The sequence below is a fragment of the Anneissia japonica genome, unplaced genomic scaffold (genome assembly GCF_011630105.1).
Source record: "Anneissia japonica isolate Jap-2015-1 unplaced genomic scaffold, ASM1163010v1 scaffold3040_len1308831_cov196, whole genome shotgun sequence".
NCBI classification, from domain to species: Eukaryota; Metazoa; Echinodermata; class Crinoidea; order Comatulida; family Comatulidae; genus Anneissia; species Anneissia japonica.
This window is the reverse complement of record NW_022718257.1, coordinates 700,638-718,730: the sequence shown is the minus strand read 5'-3', so window position 1 is coordinate 718,730 and position 18,093 is coordinate 700,638. Positions and strand designations below refer to the sequence as shown.

Sequence of the window (18,093 nt, the reverse complement as noted above, 5' to 3'; positions counted from 1 at the left end):
ATATATATATGCCTATATATTATATATTACTATTATAAACAATTAAAACAAAAGAAAAGATTACAATTAATTAAAATACGTCGGGTCTTCAGTCTTCGTTAGTAAAATGTGACGAATTAACGATAAATGAAAAAAATTCCAATTCATTCCAATAATTTACGCGAGCACGGAATTTACCCGAATATTCGATTATATATGAATTCTAATACGCTGTCCATACTAAGTGATGTTAATTATAAAATAATATAATTGTAACCCAATTAAGTGTGTGAAATTAATATGCAGTGCACGTAACTCATATACTTTGCATGTGTTCATCGGGAAGATCATGACACAAAATGGACGGTGTGTACCACGTGACTTTCGCAAACCAAGGAGCGGAATGTCGCAACTCTTTATATATATGGCTCTGGCTAGGTATATTCAGACGTGAAGAACTCTGTGGAGAACTCTACCTTGTGTTTCTAGTATCTTTGCTGCTACCGACAATCAGCAGACGGTGTCTGTCGCTCACAGTGAGCGAAGTTGGATTCGCCGTGCGACGGTCGTACGGCGCAGTGAGTGTCCGGCATTAGTTGTGAACTTCGATTTTTATATTTTTTTTTTTTTAGTACTAAAGTATTAGTATTTTTGTTTTTCGTGTTTTTTAATTTTATACTTTCACTTTTTTTAATACATTTTTTGTTGCAATTTGAACTTTACGGTACTTCTCATTATAGCAATGAGATATGCATGAAACATTTTTGCTTTAAATCACTGAATTTCTATGAACTAAAAATGCACTGACCTTCGCAGGGTCGGCTCATCTGACTCGCAGTGGTTATGGGTCTCCATTTCTCCAATGTTGATTATGTGACTAAAACTGCAATTGTTAGCATCAAACACGCACGCAGTCAGGTAAGTACAGTATTTACGTGAATACTTAATTCACTGACGCGTTACTAAAAATTAATTGGTATGGTTCACTGGTTCTGGTTGTGGTGGGTAAGGCGCGGCCGACCTCCTATGGACTCCGAACGTGCAGGACCATGGTTCGTAATAGGTGGCCCGCGGGCCAAATTTGACCCATAAAGCTATCCAAAAATAATTTTCTCATAATAAATGAAGACAACAACGAAATTCCTAATATATATAGGCATATACTGTATATATATATATACCGTATATATATATATCTGTCTCTTATACACATCTAATACTACCAAAAGTCAAAAGATCAGAAGCTTGTTATTTTTAATGTATTTAATCTTGAATTTTCTAATGTTTCTTAATTCATTAAAAAAAAAATATTTTAAATAAAAAAGTATTTGTTTTTGTATTAGTTTCAACTTCATCCAAAAAAAAAATATGTGCTCGTACCCTCAGATCAACATCCGATTTGCCTACACTTTATAGTCCACCCTGTAGGTTAAAGTCTTGTGGGGAGCGTTTATTCATGGTTGCTGCTCCTAAATTATGGAATACTCTACCGTTATGTATTCGTGAGTCGCCATCCGTCTCCGTTTAAATCTCATTTAAAAACTCAGTTATTTTCGTTCTCTTTGATTTCCCCTTTTCTATCCCTTGCCAGCTAGATTTTTGTAGTTCTATCAGGATAGGAGGCGCCTGAGTCCTGGGATGGCCGAGACTCAACTGGTGCTGGACAGGGTACATTTTGATAGATCCCTGCTCAGCGACGAGGGCGTATCCCGATACTGCGGTTTGGGTGCTGGCTTGGATTTTCTTTTTTTATTTTCCAGTTACATCTGCTCACTTGTTTTGCGCATTGAGACTCTCGTATTTTGAGCAATATAAATGAATACCCTTTAACCTTTAATATGGGAGAAATTTTTTTTGTCCTTGTTTTCAAAATTTCTATCTACTTTTAAATTTTGATTTTTAATTTTATAAAGATCATGCGTGTGAACATGGCTCCTATATGAATATGCATGTTGGTTTGTACGCAAGCTTGTCTTTAAGTCGGGTTGACCCACTAAAATCTAAAAAAAAAATAATCTGCTATCAAAAAATGCCAAAGATTAAGTTAGTTCTAGCTATATCTGGAAAAGCCCGGGAAGATTTTTAAATTTAGTAGACTCAAAATCGAGGTGGTTTGAGGCTGTACTTTATGAATAAAGCACTATTACGGTGGCTACTTGCCACCTGCTAATTTTCCCCACGGATTTGTTTCTACCTAGACAGTTATTCCCCAGGCTATACCCCCCCCCCACCACCCATTTTTTTCGATGCATTGTTCCTCCTAGTTTTCCTATTGATTTTTTCCATCAGGTTATTTTCATTATACTTTATAAGAGAAAGAACATACATTTTTTTATTTTGTGTTTTCTCTATATCAATTATTTATTGTCTAGTCGTTGTAAGGTTACACTAAAAAGGTGTGCCGATGATACAAAAGCGTTATTCAATCAATTGACTAATTGACTATTGATGCATTCGCAATACAGTATTGGTGAAGCATAAATACACATTGTAGAAACGTTTTGAAAGTTTAAATCCGGTTTTACTTTAAGAAAACAGGATATCTTTATAACATGTTTCCTCTTTTGGAATTTCGACATCACACCTATTTTCTATAGTAGTTCTATATACCCGTATTTCTCTGCATCCACAAAAAAACACTCAGGAAAGTAGCGGAAGTATTATTTCTGTACTTCTACAGTACTTTTGAGGTCAATGCCCATTAGTGATCCTCTTCTGCGATACGCCTACTTTTATTTCAAATTATGTGTTACGGTTGATGGTAGCGAATACGCCTATATCATTAAATATATTTCATTTAATTAATGTTTTAATTTGTTTATCTATCAGATAGGTCAATTTATTTTTATAAAGTATGCGTATTATATATATTTTTAATGTTTATGTTACTAACGGTTATTATACACCGAATGCAATTTCTTATTGTTTTAACCAACTAGGATGTGAACAGAATATTGATAATTATGTACGTATTCTTTGCTTAAAGTTACAGAATTTTTTACCATATATTGTAACAAAAAGTAGAATTTGAAATTACCAAAAACATTATAACGACTTGCTTAATTACCGGTACTCAGATATTATCTTTTAGCCCGTGAGCCAAACTCAAAATAAATGTTGGCCCTTTAAACAAATTAATTAAGAATCAGGGATGTAGAAGTATAACAGAAGGGGTAGAAAGAGTGTCGAATGTTAGGAAAGGTTCACCACCGCAGCCTATTCATTTTTGTGTACATAGTTCGGGTGCTCAAATTAAACATACATTGAAACTGGAATTGTACGTGGCTTTATTAAAAATATTTGTGTTTATGTACCTGATATTGTCAACAAACACTCCCTAAACAGCTTAAAAATACTCAGATTGTCAAAACGCCCAGGGAGTATCGCGCCCCCACCCAAGAAACGGCGGGGACTCTGCTGGCCGCCGGCCCGCGTTTCAAATCACGTGTACCCATTTTAATTATTTCAGGTTGGTAACTATGTAACCTACCTAGGCATAGGTTGGCAGATCGGACAAAATAGGCTTAGCCCAACTAGCATCAATTAAATACAATTAAAAACACTGTTTTGGCTCGACGTCGTAATAATTTATGTACAAAAGTTTGTTCTTCAGGCCTATCAGTTCATCGATCTATGGAAGAAAGACTACGTATCCAACTACTCAATAATGTTGGAATATAGAATACGTGCCAGGTTGGAGGTAGCTAGAATCTTTAGATTTTACAGAAAATAAACCCAATTGACGTGAGTCGAGGGCCCGTCCAAGGGCCCCCGAAAAATTTTGGGCTTAGATGCTCTCTGGTGCACTCTGAATATATCTAGTGCTGAAATTAAACCTTAAAAACGTGTAGCTATAACAAGAACGATAGAATTTTCGATGATCTGGGCCTGATAAAATATAGAATTGCGAAGGTTTATATTATTTCGAAAAGCGTGAGGAGACTTGGTATGATATAGGCCTAATAATAATATATTGACTATATTTTTGATTTATTTTCTATGGTATAGGCCTAAGAGTGAGATAAAATCACCTGACCTTTTTTAAGAGGGGTAAAACCTTGAATTTTGAAGAAATTAAAGGTCATTAAAAGACACCTCAGAAGTCGGGAAAGCTCATTTCCGGCCATCTAGAAATCAAAATTTTGCCCCCGACTATTAGACCTATTTATAATGGTTTCCATCCAATCACATCCTCTTGATATTAACAAATGCTGAATAAATTGATTAAATTTATATAGTGCAGTAAATTTACTGTCCATACCGATTTATAAGAGATTCGTTTGCTATAACAGTCACAATAGTTTGTTCATTAGATATCCTTTATTCTATATATTGATGTTAATTACGAAATTGACTATGAAATGCTTAGCGATGCGTTTTCAATGATTAAGTAATTAAGATTTATATTAACACAATTGTGATGCAGTCGTTTGGCTCAAGCGATCATAAAGAACAATAAAACATCGGTTGGATTTAATTAGAGTCAGATCGTTCTTCTTAATTACAACCCCACATGCGTCATTGTATATTAATCGATATGTTGAACACGTGATACTTAACAAACTAATAACTTTGATAATATTGTGAAGACCATTTCACTAACCCTCCTCACATTTATAGTTTGGTTGTTGTAATTTTAAACTTCGGGAAAATGGTGTATTTTGCGAAAATAATCGTAGGCCTATTTGTTTTACTACAAATATTATTTCACCATGCAGCTCAAGGTAAGGAGTTTCTTCTCTTTCATTTTTGTATAAGCCCTCTCGAAATACAATGATATAATTATTCTATGATAGTTTAAAAGAATGTAGAGTAAAATTGTTTACCACATTATAGTACAATATAAACGAATGGTATTAGCAAATACACATCATCACACTAAGCTTTAGAGACACTCCGGCAGTATTATTCCCCATAAACCAGATCATCATCATCATCATCATCATCATCATCATCATCATCATCATCATCATCATCATCATCATCATGTAATATCGAGGAGCTAAAGAAGAGACGGGACAACATTTGTTACACTTTTGCTAATTCCCTAATGAAGTCTAATGCTGTCTCTTATACACATCTAGATGTGTATAAGAGACAGTACTAGTGTTGTACCTGCAAATATAGTTAGTGCGTAAAAATCAATTGCCTGTAATCGGATTTGAATTTCTAACGAAATTCACAGGCCCAAATAGTGAAGGCCTTTGTATAGACACTAGCAAAATTACGGATTGGAATCTCGTTTAAGGCTATATATATTAATTCTGTTAACACATTGGTGTAACTTCACTATCTCCTCTGAAACCAATGGCAGGTATGTGCTCATTTTCCATACACTAGGGTGTCTATATGTCACGAACATGATAGGCACTACTTTTCTAGGCTAGATAATGGACGACAACAAAAAAAACAGCCAAAACCACCCAGAATATTTCGACAGCTATGTTTCGCTGTTGTTACGTCACATAACAACTAGAAACAGTCTCATCACCTTAGGCCATGTTTCGCGAGATTTTTATTACGTGAAATGAAAAGTACAGCATCCCTATACTGCTGTGGTAAGATCTACAAAATCGTGCAAGACCGCGAAATAAACAGTCTGATTGACTAGTTGTGGCTGCTGAGCCGATAATAAGCATGTTCTTGCACTGAGCTGCAAACTTCCCTTGCGAGGTTTACTCTAAATTATCGAAAATCGGTCGAAAAAAGGCAAGTTGTCCAGACGGTTGGCCGGCAAGGGTTATACGTGAGTTTTCTTATGAATTGAGCAAACCTTTAACGGATACTTTGAACACGTCATTTAAAGAAGGAATACTTCCACCCCAGTGGAAACGTACAATCGTTGTCCCTCTGCCAAAATCCAATCCCCTATCTGGAATCAATTGCGGCCAGTATCTCTTACCGACCACTTTTCTAAAGTGGCCGAAGCCTTTATTAATGACTGGTTAATTCAAGATATAAACCCACAAATCGACAACAGACAATTTGGAAACAGAAAGGGTAGATCTTCCTGCCATTATTTGATCAAGCGTTATCAAACATGCCGATTTACAGAAAAGCCTTTCACGACTAATTGTTACGGACTTTTGTAAAGCTTTCGACCGAGTAGACCACAATATTGCTATTCCTAAGTTATTAGATATGGGTGCTAGACCTGCATTAATTCCATGGATGTGTAGTTTTTATCCAACTGTTCACAGTGTGTTAGATATCGAAACACTCTGTCTAAATGGAAAAACATCTTTGGGGGTGTTTCACAAGGAACCCTTAGTGGCCCAGTAATTTTTATGTGTCTATTTAATGATGCAGCTAGAATTGATTCTGGTATTAAAATGTCATTAAAATATGTTGATGACCTTACGATAGTTGAAAATACATTCAACAACCAATGTAGTAGCATGCAGATTGAGTTGGACGATTTTGGCAAATGGGCTGAGGTCAACCACATGACCCTCAACCCAACCAAATGCATGTATATGGATATCACCTTTGTGAAAACCCCATCTCCGTCTCTACCACTGAAATTATGTGGACGAGAGCTACTACGTGTAAACATGCTCAAAATACTTGGTGTAAAAATTACCAGTGATCTGAAATGGGACGCCCACATTGGTGATATTCTTAAGCGTGCAAGTGGTCGTTTATTTCTAATTAGTACTTTAAAACGGTTTGGTTTATCTGTTCAACATTTAATTACTATTTATACTGGATTTGTTCGACCCTTGCTCGAATATGCAGTGCTGGTATGGCATCCAGGCCTTACAAGAATGCAGCATCTTGCTCTAGAACGCATCCAGAAAAGAGCCAGTAGGATAATATTAGGGATTAAATACTCATCCTATAATTCGGCTCTTGTTGAATGTAATATCGAGGAGCTAAAGGAGAGACGGGACAACATTTGTTACACTTTTGCTAATTCCCTAATGAAGTCTAATGAATTCCGTGACTGTTTACCAAAATTAAGATCTGAAGAAAGTGGTTTCTCCCTCAGATATGCCGACTCACTTTCCATGCCTAAAGTCCGTACTAAACGTCATAGTCATAGTCCAATTCCATTCATGGTTAAATTTTTTAATGACAAAATTAGTAGCTTAATTTGTTGTCATAATGAAATTTTTTAGTAATGAATTGTTTTGATATGTACTGGTTTTATATATTGTATTTGCTTTTTTTTTTTAGTGTTTTCTGTAAATATTGTATTAATTCAGCTTTTACTGTGACCGCACTATGTTTTGAATAAACCTTGAATAATAATTTAAAAAAAATAGATATTGGCTGCATGCTCTCCTAAGTAACAGAGTGCCCAATTGCATTAAGTACTGAATATATAATTAAATAGTCTTATGGCCCAGCATCAGCAATGAATCCGGGATGTTTTAGAAATCAATCAGGTACAAAAACAAGGCATATACACCTGGGGACAAGGCATGATATGGCTAGGCCTAATAATATAAATAATTTCGCCCATATTATAGCTAGCTAGGCTCCCTCCTCTCTATTTAAAATTCCTAGATCTGCCACTAAATAACACAAGCGACAGCAAACACCGTAAAAAGATACGTTAGATGATTTTCATGTTAAACTATAAGTAGTTATTATTCACAGATAGTTGGTCTACAGAAAAACTATCGAAGAATGTGATAAATTTGGGAGACTAGGTTTTTTTTTCAGCTTTGTAATTATAGATTTGTAACTGTCTTTTCGTAAGATAAAAGAATGTTCTTGCTACTAACTACAAAATATTACTGTTAAGGAAATCTGCAATAATGGAAACAAGATCATAAAAGGGAGGCAAAATGGGAGAAAATCAAATTACAAAATACTATGTTTCAACGACAAAGGCCAGCGTGAGTGTGACACCTGAACATTCCAGAGCCAAGGTGAATACTAATTCAGCAGGTGACTCTCCTATTGAATTGGCAAGTCCAACAGTCACAACGAATAGTACACGGACAGAGGTGATAAGCCCAACACATTCGGTCACAATGAATGAGTCAAACATGTCGATGATTAATAGAAAATTGGACTGAATATTTGCACAGATGGACGCCGGTAACAATCGACTTACAGCGATAGAAGCCTGCCAAAATTAGGAACACCAAGTACAGCTGTACTCAATAACACATTGGAAAGGTTAGATAAGCTTGAAAAGTTAAATATTGATCAAAGAATTAAAGCATTAGAAAAAAGAGAAACTAAGATAATCTGATGATATTGAGCATACAAGAAAAGCTCTAGAGTTCAATTCAGGAGAAATCACAGACATAAAAACGGGTAAAGTGAAAACCCCGTTTAACCAGAAATTGCTCAACGATGAAGTCGTGATGTTGAAAAACAAAAAGACGACCTAGAAAACAGGACACGTAGGAATAACATAGTTCTACTCGTAAAAACTTCTATAAAAACAACTCTCGACCAATACAAAATAAATGTAGACAATTTAGATGAAATAACAAGATACTCTATGATGAATAAAAAGTATAGCCGCGTTGGCTTGTACAGTATAGAACAATATAAAGTAAATAACAGCAGCACTTTTGAGACTAACAATATATAATTTATTTTCTAGCTTTCGTCCACACAGTGGACTTCATCAGGAGACTGTACAAATGGGATAAGAAACAACTATAATATACAACTGAAATAATGGGGGCGGTCCTAAAACAACAAAGAATGGTGTACAAAGCAAGTACAAGTCTGCCGAAATAGCAATCTAAATAAACAGTATTAAAAGAACAAAAGATCAATGATAAGAAACTGTTGGAAATAGCGTACAGAATAAGTCTGTCAAAGTCAATGATAAAAACAGTAAATAGGCAGTAAATACAGTATGGTAGCTATATGAGGCAAAAATATATTTTATAATAAGGCAGCTATAGAAATATATATATAAATATACATACAATGATGAGAAATAATTATTGACGGTAATGTGTGAGGAATCCTCGATCAATGTTAAGCCCTAGTTCTATGCAGTCTAATTGTGTAATTATTTTCTGTTCTATTTCTCGTTCTAAACTATTTTTGAAAAATTCTTTCTTAAACCTACTTGTACTTTCATATTGTTAATTGAGTAGCCAGAAGATGCAAAATGATTAGCTACAGGTTTTTGGGTGAGTTTGTGTTTGACGTCATGTTTATGACCATTAATCCGTTGTCTTAGTGTTTGTCCAGTTTGTCCGATGTAGAGGGCATTAGGGCAAATATTGCATGATATAGCATATATTAGGTTGGATGACATGCAGTTATAAGTGCCTTTTATGTTGAAATTATTATTAGGTCCTTTGACAATGTTACTGGATTTGATATGTGCTGTTATTTACTTTATATTGTTCTAAGATACTCTATAAATGATCAACTTTTATTGGAAGTTTTAATTTTAATGATTAGAAGGTCAAACAATAAATTATTCATCTACTAAAAAGAAAACTACAAACCAAAAGGAGAAAGAATTAGAAAAAAGACTTTCAAATCTAGAAATAGAATTGGACAATACTGAATCAACTTCTGAAGACAAACATCCTAAACAAAATAAATATCATTACTTCAGAAATAGATAATATCAATAGTCAACGAATCAAGGGCATGCTTATAAGGTCAAAAGCAAAATGGATTGAGAAAAGTGAAAAACCAACAAAGTTTTTTTCTAAAATTAGAATCTAGAAACTTTTTAAATAAATCTTTAATTGAACTAGAAAAGACCGATGGTACATTACTCAATGATAATGACCAAATTCAAAATGAAGTAAAGTTATTTTATCAAAAATTGTACAATTGCCATGACAATAGTTCCATTAATTTACAACAGATTTTTAAAGACTTAAATGTACAGGAGTTAGGCCTAAATGCTAACCAAAAATTTCTATTTAATGGATACAGAACAGGTAGTCTATCAGTCTCTCAGAAGCAGGGGTTAATAACATGTATTCCAAAGGGAGATAAACCAAAAAGATTTTTTAAAACTGGAGGCTTATTTCATTATTAGATACATCCTACAAACTTGGGTCGACTGCCATATCGAAAAGAATACTATCATAATAAATGAAGACCAGAAGGGTTTTGTTACGGGTAGATATATCGGAGAAGTAACAAGATTAATGTATGACCTTATGGAGTATACAAACACTTATAAAATTCCAGGCCTACTTCTTCTTATTGACTTTGAGAAGGCTTTTGACTCGATTGATAGACAATATATATTTAATTCCTTAATTTTGGAACCACCATACAACAGTGGATACAAATATTTTATAAAGACACTACGTCGAGTGTGTTAGTAAATGGACATGGTCACCGTTCTTTAAGGTCAATAGAGGATGTAGGCAAGGTGATCAACTATCGCCTTATATTTTTTTTATTATGTGTGGAAATGTTGGTGTTAATGAAAAGAAACAATAAATCAATAAAGGGTATTCGGATTGGAGGTATAGAATATGTTTTATCACAATTTACAGATGATACCACATTGATACTTGAAAAAAAAAAGGTTTTGTTAATTAAATTTTACAGTTTTAGACCAACTACTGGGATAGGAAAAGTGCGTTTTCGACGCTATAGCCTTCAGCACCCGAGGGAGAAAAGATCCACACCCCACCAATCAACACCTCAAATTCACGTAAATCCATCGCAACAATGTCCACGGCCTATTTTAGTTATAGGCTTACATCCACCTACTTCAATCATAATAAAAAATATTTATGTCATGCCCATCTATCATGTTGCATTTTCACTTGCAAGAGGGTACTCTACTCGAATGTATTGTCAAAATGGAAATTCCTCACAAAAACTATTCGGCAGAGTGCCGTAAACGTTACTAAAAAGGTCCTTTAGAAAAATAATGACAAGGAAACTATAATAGCCTCAACGATTGCCTCCTGAACTACTCATAACATTCAACTACATGCATCGCCTCCTTTTAAACACTCATTTAAAACTGTGCGGAGCACGGGTATAATTTATGTTAGTTTATATATAAATCATTCAGACAACGGTTTAGATCGGATCTTGTTGTTAAAAATTCTTACAACCAGGGAAGATTCATTGACTTCTGACGTTTGTGCGTCGTATACAAGTACTGTATAGTATAATGATCATTAATTTCGTCGATAAAACATGTAGAATACAAAGAAAAAATAGGATTGCAAGATAAAAATACAAGCACTTAAAAAGGTTTAAAAAGTCATTAAGACTTGACTGGATTACTCAAAAATAAAAACAAGTTTACTGTCCGGGAGCTCTGACAGTAATATATCTGACGTAAAATAAAATTCAAACAAGTAGGCCTATGCAATTTTTTTATGAAGTAAAATAAACGCCTAAAAATTCATCATAAAAGCTTTGAAAAATATATATAATTATATTTATAAATTTAAAAATAAATATATAAATATAATTTATAAATTTAAAAATAAATAACTAAATGAACAGAAGGCACAACATAGAATGGTAAAACGCTAAAATGTGAAAATTCAACCAAAATAAGAGCGCTAAAAATACATAAAATTATGAGTAAAAACTAAATCAATTTAAAGAACACGTTAATTAACTGAAATCAAATTACTGTTTAAAACTTAAATTATTAATTATGTGTTACAATATTCCACAAATCGATGCTGAAAAACATTAAGACTAAGCAGAAGGTTGTTTCTAACATCAACAGAAAAATGTGGAAATAGGTGAAATGCAAAAAAAAAAAATAAAGAGTTGGTTTAAGCAAATCTGAGGTGCTCCGTGTAAAGACACTTAGCGATGAAAAAATGAGTAAGAAAATTGATTCTGTTTTCAAAGTAAATGTGCTTGAGAGTGAGACGTTCTGGGTATGTCAAGACACAAGTGTGAGGTGTTGATTTAACAGTTGTGGCGTGTGTTTTCGAAAACTTAAACATAAATTAACCAGATCCTGGCCAACACGCAACAAGGGCATGCTAGCCTAGTTTTAGGTTAGCTAGCAGGATAGGCTAACGTCCCTTCAAAATGTTAAATAAAGTCGATCAGGTCACTACTTAACTTCGACAATGGTTCGATGTCATACGCTACACACTATAGTAACAACAATAAATAAAATATTGTTTAAAGGTTTGGATGGCGAAGTAATAATATATATCAATGCTTGCAGTACACCACAGATAGCTCTGAAACAGTGGCGTCACGCTTGGGCGCCAATGGGGACGGAGCGCCAGGGCCCCCAGGCACGAGGGGAATTTATTTCTGATTTTGTGATCAATCTGCTTTGCATTGTATATACATTATTAAAATGTGTTTTGTTTCTCACTAAAATATTCTCTGTATATATTTACACCTACTACATAGGTCTAGTAACCTGTAAACCTCCAGTTTCGAAAGTTGGCCTATGTAATTAATCTATGTTGGTTTTGTCATGAAATTGTCTGAATTATTTAGTATTCAGTAGTGAACCATTCTATGTTCTCTGAAAACGCAGTTTAGAGTTCATAATGCATAGCTCTGAGCGCGAGGGGGCAATAACAGTCGCCGCAAGGGCTCCACAAACTCCGTGACGCCACTGCTCTGAAAAGAATTGTTGTTGTTGTTATTGTTGGTTGAGAATATGTCGACGTTTCGATCGGGTTGCTTCAATTGTCTTCTGGAGAATAATATCTGCAAAAATCTCAAAACAGTGAATAATTAATGTTTTGGTTGGTAAGACTTGCTGGTAATTGGTTGAAAACTAAACAATAGCTTAAACTACGTGTGAAAATGCTAATACAAAAGTCTAAAATCCAAAATCTGTGCAAAAAGGGTGGGGCGTGGCTAGAAAGCCAAAACAATGGGATTGTTGCAAGGTGAAAGGAAAGTAAAAACCAATGGCATAATTTCCAGTTTGGCGGGGAAAGTGTGGTGGGAAAAGTGTTGCATTGGCTTAGGTCCGATTAAACATGGACAACCAAGTATTGTTGATGACAAATCCGATATATTGATGTACTATATCGTGTTTGTGAATTTCTATAGCTTCTCTGGTAGGTAAATATCATGATCAAAAACTAATGGAATAATTGTAGTGGTTCAATATTATAAATTTTCTTTAAGTTGTACTATCATGAAAAATGCCCCAAAAACAGTAATTTAGAATCTATGTAGATAAAAAATGTGACTGTTCTGAATTTTGTTTGCCCAACTTGTTGCGACGACTGATATTGTTTTTGATGTATTGTTATCAATCTAAAATTACTGGTATTAATTGCTACAAGATTAAGCAATGCGATGAGCCTATATATTTGTAAGTATTTTAACACATGTTTGTATCCACCCTATCAATAAACGTTTGTATTGCAAGAACTAATATTAGGAAAATATCATAGGGGAGTGATGTTTTGCCCTACCTGGACGTGATCGTACCGAACACTTTGTACGTTGTCAAATACTTGTTCCAGTTGCCGAGGGCATGGGACTCACTTCTGACCTCCAAGATGAACTTAGCATCAGCATAATTTAATTTTCTCGAGAAATTCGTAAGTGAGATTGGACGGTAGTTTGTTGCTTTTTTAGACTGTTGCTTTTTTAAATTTTCTTTTTGATGTAATTTCGACTGACTTTTTTATAATGCTATATATATACACTATATTTTATATTATATATTTTTTTTGTAATGTTACTGCCCTTGTCAGAAGAAAAAACTGTTTACAGCAATTAAGTTTGTATTTTGTTTATCCAGTCGCCGACAAGGGTCTTGTCCTGTCTTTTTTGTATTGTTGTTTTAACTGGCGAAATAAATGAAATGAAATACTTGAAAATAAAAAACACGAAATAGCATCCTGCAGTACACACTGCTACATGGGGGTTGGATTCAACTAGTCACTAAACGCAGTCTCTCTAGTCGAGTGCTTATGACCCCAGGCTATTTATCTGAAGGTCGTGTGTTCGATTCAGACCCAAATCACTTGCAGATTTTTTTTTAAGTTTAGGAACGTGTTGAGCATTTACTAACGCTTAGAAATAAGAATAGCTCTATAATTTAAGGCGGGTGATCATTAAAAAGCAATTAATTATTTATTTAGGTCTATTTCAATACTAGCAATCTGTGTATTAATATTTTTTGAGAAATCATGCTTAAACATCTTTAATATATCGGATTACATTTGTGTTTAAACCTCGTCATTCTACATGCACTCTTCGTTTCCACTTACAGGCGAAAATTGCAATAAACATCAAAAATACAATCAATACAATAAAATCACAAGATATAAAAAGATTATTATTATTATTATTATTATTATTATTATTTCTATAATTATAATTAATATTGCTATATTTACAATAAATATTAAATTACTAAAAATTATTTATAATTACAATTAAAATTACCTTTAAATAACACTTAAGATATTTACAAATTACACTTAAAACACACAGCACTAATGAGAAATATAATTATTAAGGTGATATTTAAACATATATATTTTTTTTAATTATAAAAGATATCAACTTCAGGACATTTTGTAACAAAATCATTATACAAACTAATAATCGTGAAATAAAACCGTTTTTACAGACATTAACACGACAAAACTGAACGGAAAATAAATCACGTTGACGAAGACGACGACTTAAGACTGATGGAGCGCAAGAACCTAAAGTATAATTTGTCGATTCGTTTAGAGTTACTTTTAGATATTGAATTAAAAATGACAGAACAGAAATCTAAAGATGGTCTAACCAGTGTGAGATAGAGAAAGCGTTTAGTAGGAATATCAAAAGATCTGCAATTGCGCCACATCATTCCCAAGACTATACGTATGAATACATGTTACAGATAATTGGTCGGATGTTTGCAATCAGTAGGTTTTTATCTGTTTGTACTGAACACTAGTGTACATATTTCATTTTATATAACATTGATCGTATTTTACTTGTTCGTTCTGATGATACCGAAAATACCTACAGTACCATCCATGCTAATTATGTCTGATGCCGCTTCTGAGACCGTGAAATATGCCTAATTTATTATCTTAAATCTTCCTTTTTTACTGTCTGGCGCAGATCATAGGTGAGGGGCACATGTCCCCTCCACTAATTTTTAAGAGAGATTAGTCTCTAATTTTATTACCACAGGCTCACTATGAATGAGGCTGAGGTGGGTGTTAACTTACGGCTGTCACCCATTTTGTTTTATCTCACTCCCAGCCATGGTGGGGCTGAGGTGGATGTGAACTCTTCCCCCAAACTTCAAAAACATATGTGTGCCCGTGCAACATTTCGAACCCCCGTTTTGGCTTTTACCTTGATTATATTTTTCTCTCCATTTAGGTTTGATTTGCCACACATGCAACACTGCTGCCACCAACGATGCATGCAACACAGGAGGCAACACAGTTTCATGTAGCAATAACCAGGTATAATGCATGTATAATTTTAACTACTTATAAGTGGTAATATTAATAATAATAATTATTATTATTTATTATTATTATTACATATATGTATGTATATATATATATGTATGTATATATATATATATGTATATACATATGTATGTACATATATATATATGTATGTATATATGTATGTACATATATGTATATATATGTATGTATATATATGTATGTATATATATATATATATGTATATATATATATGTATGTATATACATGTATGTATATATATGTATGTATCCATTAAAAAACCAGAGCCTTGCAGGCGTCAACGTTCCTATCATGATACATGACTTTAATAAGTATATATATATATATATATATGTAAGTATATATGTAAGTATGTGTATATATGTATATATATAAGTATGTATATATGTATATATATATACGTATATATATATATATAAGTATGTATAATATACTATTTCCTACCATAGGGGGAAAAGATAACAATGGAAAGCGTTAGAAATAACACCTTAATGTGAAAACTACGAAGCTGTTTAAGGGACATGATGAATTTTTATTTTATTTTCCTAACCCGTACGTACGCCTTATTAAGGCGTACGTACGCCTTATTAAGTCGTACGTACGCCTTATTAAGTCGTACGTACGGTACGACTTATAAGTCGTACGTACGCCTTATGGGTTATTAAGGCGTACGTACGCCTTATGTAACCCGTACGTACGCCTTAATAAGGCGTACGTACACCTTTCTAAGGCGTACGTACGCCTTAGTAAGGCCATGGAGGTATTATTGAGTCTTGAGGATATTTGAGGATTAAAATCGTAACGGAGTGTTTTATACACTCACATATTCATTTGTTTTAGGGCTAGTCTAGGCTAGACCTCGGCTATCAGTGCCTATTACTATATTATTTAAATATACTATTTTAATAGATAAGATTAATTTAACACGGACATAGTAATTCATACTTAAACAATACATTAAATTTATATATTAATATAATAACGTTAACGAATAAATAACAATAACTAAACTGTGTACATAGTGTATCACTACTACAATATTAAGATTAACATTTTCAATCTTATAATACATTTTATACAGCCGGTGTTATGTATTGACCTAGGCTACTACGGCTAATGACAGATGCGCTTTCACCATTAAAGGCTTTTTCTATGAATGAAATGACCTGTACGAAACACGAGCTCCTGTAGACCAAACCCAGTACCGTTACGATTTTAATCGTGCGGGAAATATCCTCAAGTAACAAGTAGTATCAGTATAATACAATATTAAATGCAGGTGGTGATGTTTAATTGGACATCTAAGTGTTGATAAATATTAATTGCTTAAGTCAGTTTTGATACCTATTAATACTATATTTTTTGTTATGATGTGTGAAGGATTCTTAGATAAAGCATACTGTACTAGTATTAATATAATAATTGTGTTATATTCTTTCATGAAGACATTAAAATCAAATTATGCCTGAATTAATTAGTCTAAGCACAGTCACTGAAAGGCACATCCCCTTCCCCCAATGCCCTTCCCCCAAAAAACTGAATTGATTCAATTTGTGTAGTAAACCATTGTTCTTGGTAGATAGTAGCAAATAGTTGCTATATAATTGTGCATGGCTATCCTTAAGTTGTCTTCATTTATCAGTTGTTTATGCAGGGTCAATTCATTGCTAAAATTATTGTCTTATTATGTTTACTACAATATAACATCATCATATTTGATTCACAATACTGTGGTTATTTTGCTGTCGATAGTACCCCTGTTTGAGAAAAAGGCACTGGCCTTCCGGTCTGTGTGTGTGTGTGTGTGTGTGTGTGTGGTGTGATAGAGAGACGCTTAATGCTTCTCAATAAAGTAAAACATACCATACCATTTTTAACGTTATATGTAACAACACACGTACCTTTAAACAAATTCGGTGCAATTTTGACTACTACTACTTGCACCACTATCCCCTAGAGCCTCTTCATATAGGCCTATATGTAGGCTATTCATCAGCTTCGACGGAAACCTCATAGCCATAGGCCTTACTGAGGACTCTTATTAGTTGTTTTTCACAGAGTTGCACATCCTTAAATTTCTTTAGGCTGTTTACGCTTAATGACACAACCATACTCTATGTTCTCACAACATGTATCACAAAAATATGCCTGAAACCGGCTCAGATTTATCATTTGATAACTTCTGTCCAACGCCATACTTGCAAGTGGACGTGTGTCGTTTACTACTTACATTGGACAAACGGAATGGAAGGTAGTTTGTGATTGGCTGAGGGCCTTGCAGCTAAGCCAAACTTCATTGTTAGTCGTCTTCTGATTGGCCTTAATAAGGCGTACGTACGCCTAAATTAGGCGTACGTACGCCTTACGTACTTACGTACGCCTTAATAAGACATACGCCTTAATAAGGCGTACGTATGGGTTAGGAAAATAAAATAAAAATTCATCATGTCCCTTAAACAGCTTCGTAGGTTATGTATATTGTTGTACTACTCAATATTTTGTCATTTTTTCCCCCGCTAATATTGTTTTCAAAGAGTAGCGGAATTTCAGTGTTGTCCACAAAATTTAAAGAGTGGTGCCCAAAATTTTAAATGACCCGTGTCCCACAATTTAAATTTCATTTATTCGATACATTTAATTTAAGCTATTAACGCAAATAAAATATGTGTACACTTAAATTATGAAGAAATGGTAACAATTCATCAAAACTAACACCTACAAGATGGAGTCTGTTATA

At 33.9% G+C, this 18,093-nt stretch overlaps 1 protein-coding gene across 1 annotated transcript in view; it reads left to right on the top strand.

The window, feature by feature from the left end:
• Nucleotides 1-12,832: 12,832 nt before the first annotated feature.
• LOC117110474 (SCO-spondin-like) overlaps nt 12,833-18,093 on the top strand; it is a 27,359-nt gene continuing 22,098 nt past the window's right edge. Inside the window, exons 1-2 of the mRNA XM_033253191.1 lie at nt 12,833-12,953; nt 15,241-15,326. Of these exons, the coding sequence (XP_033109082.1) occupies nt 12,914-12,953; nt 15,241-15,326 (126 nt within the window). The 5' untranslated portion in view covers nt 12,833-12,913. The remainder of the gene's footprint in view (nt 12,954-15,240; nt 15,327-18,093) is intronic.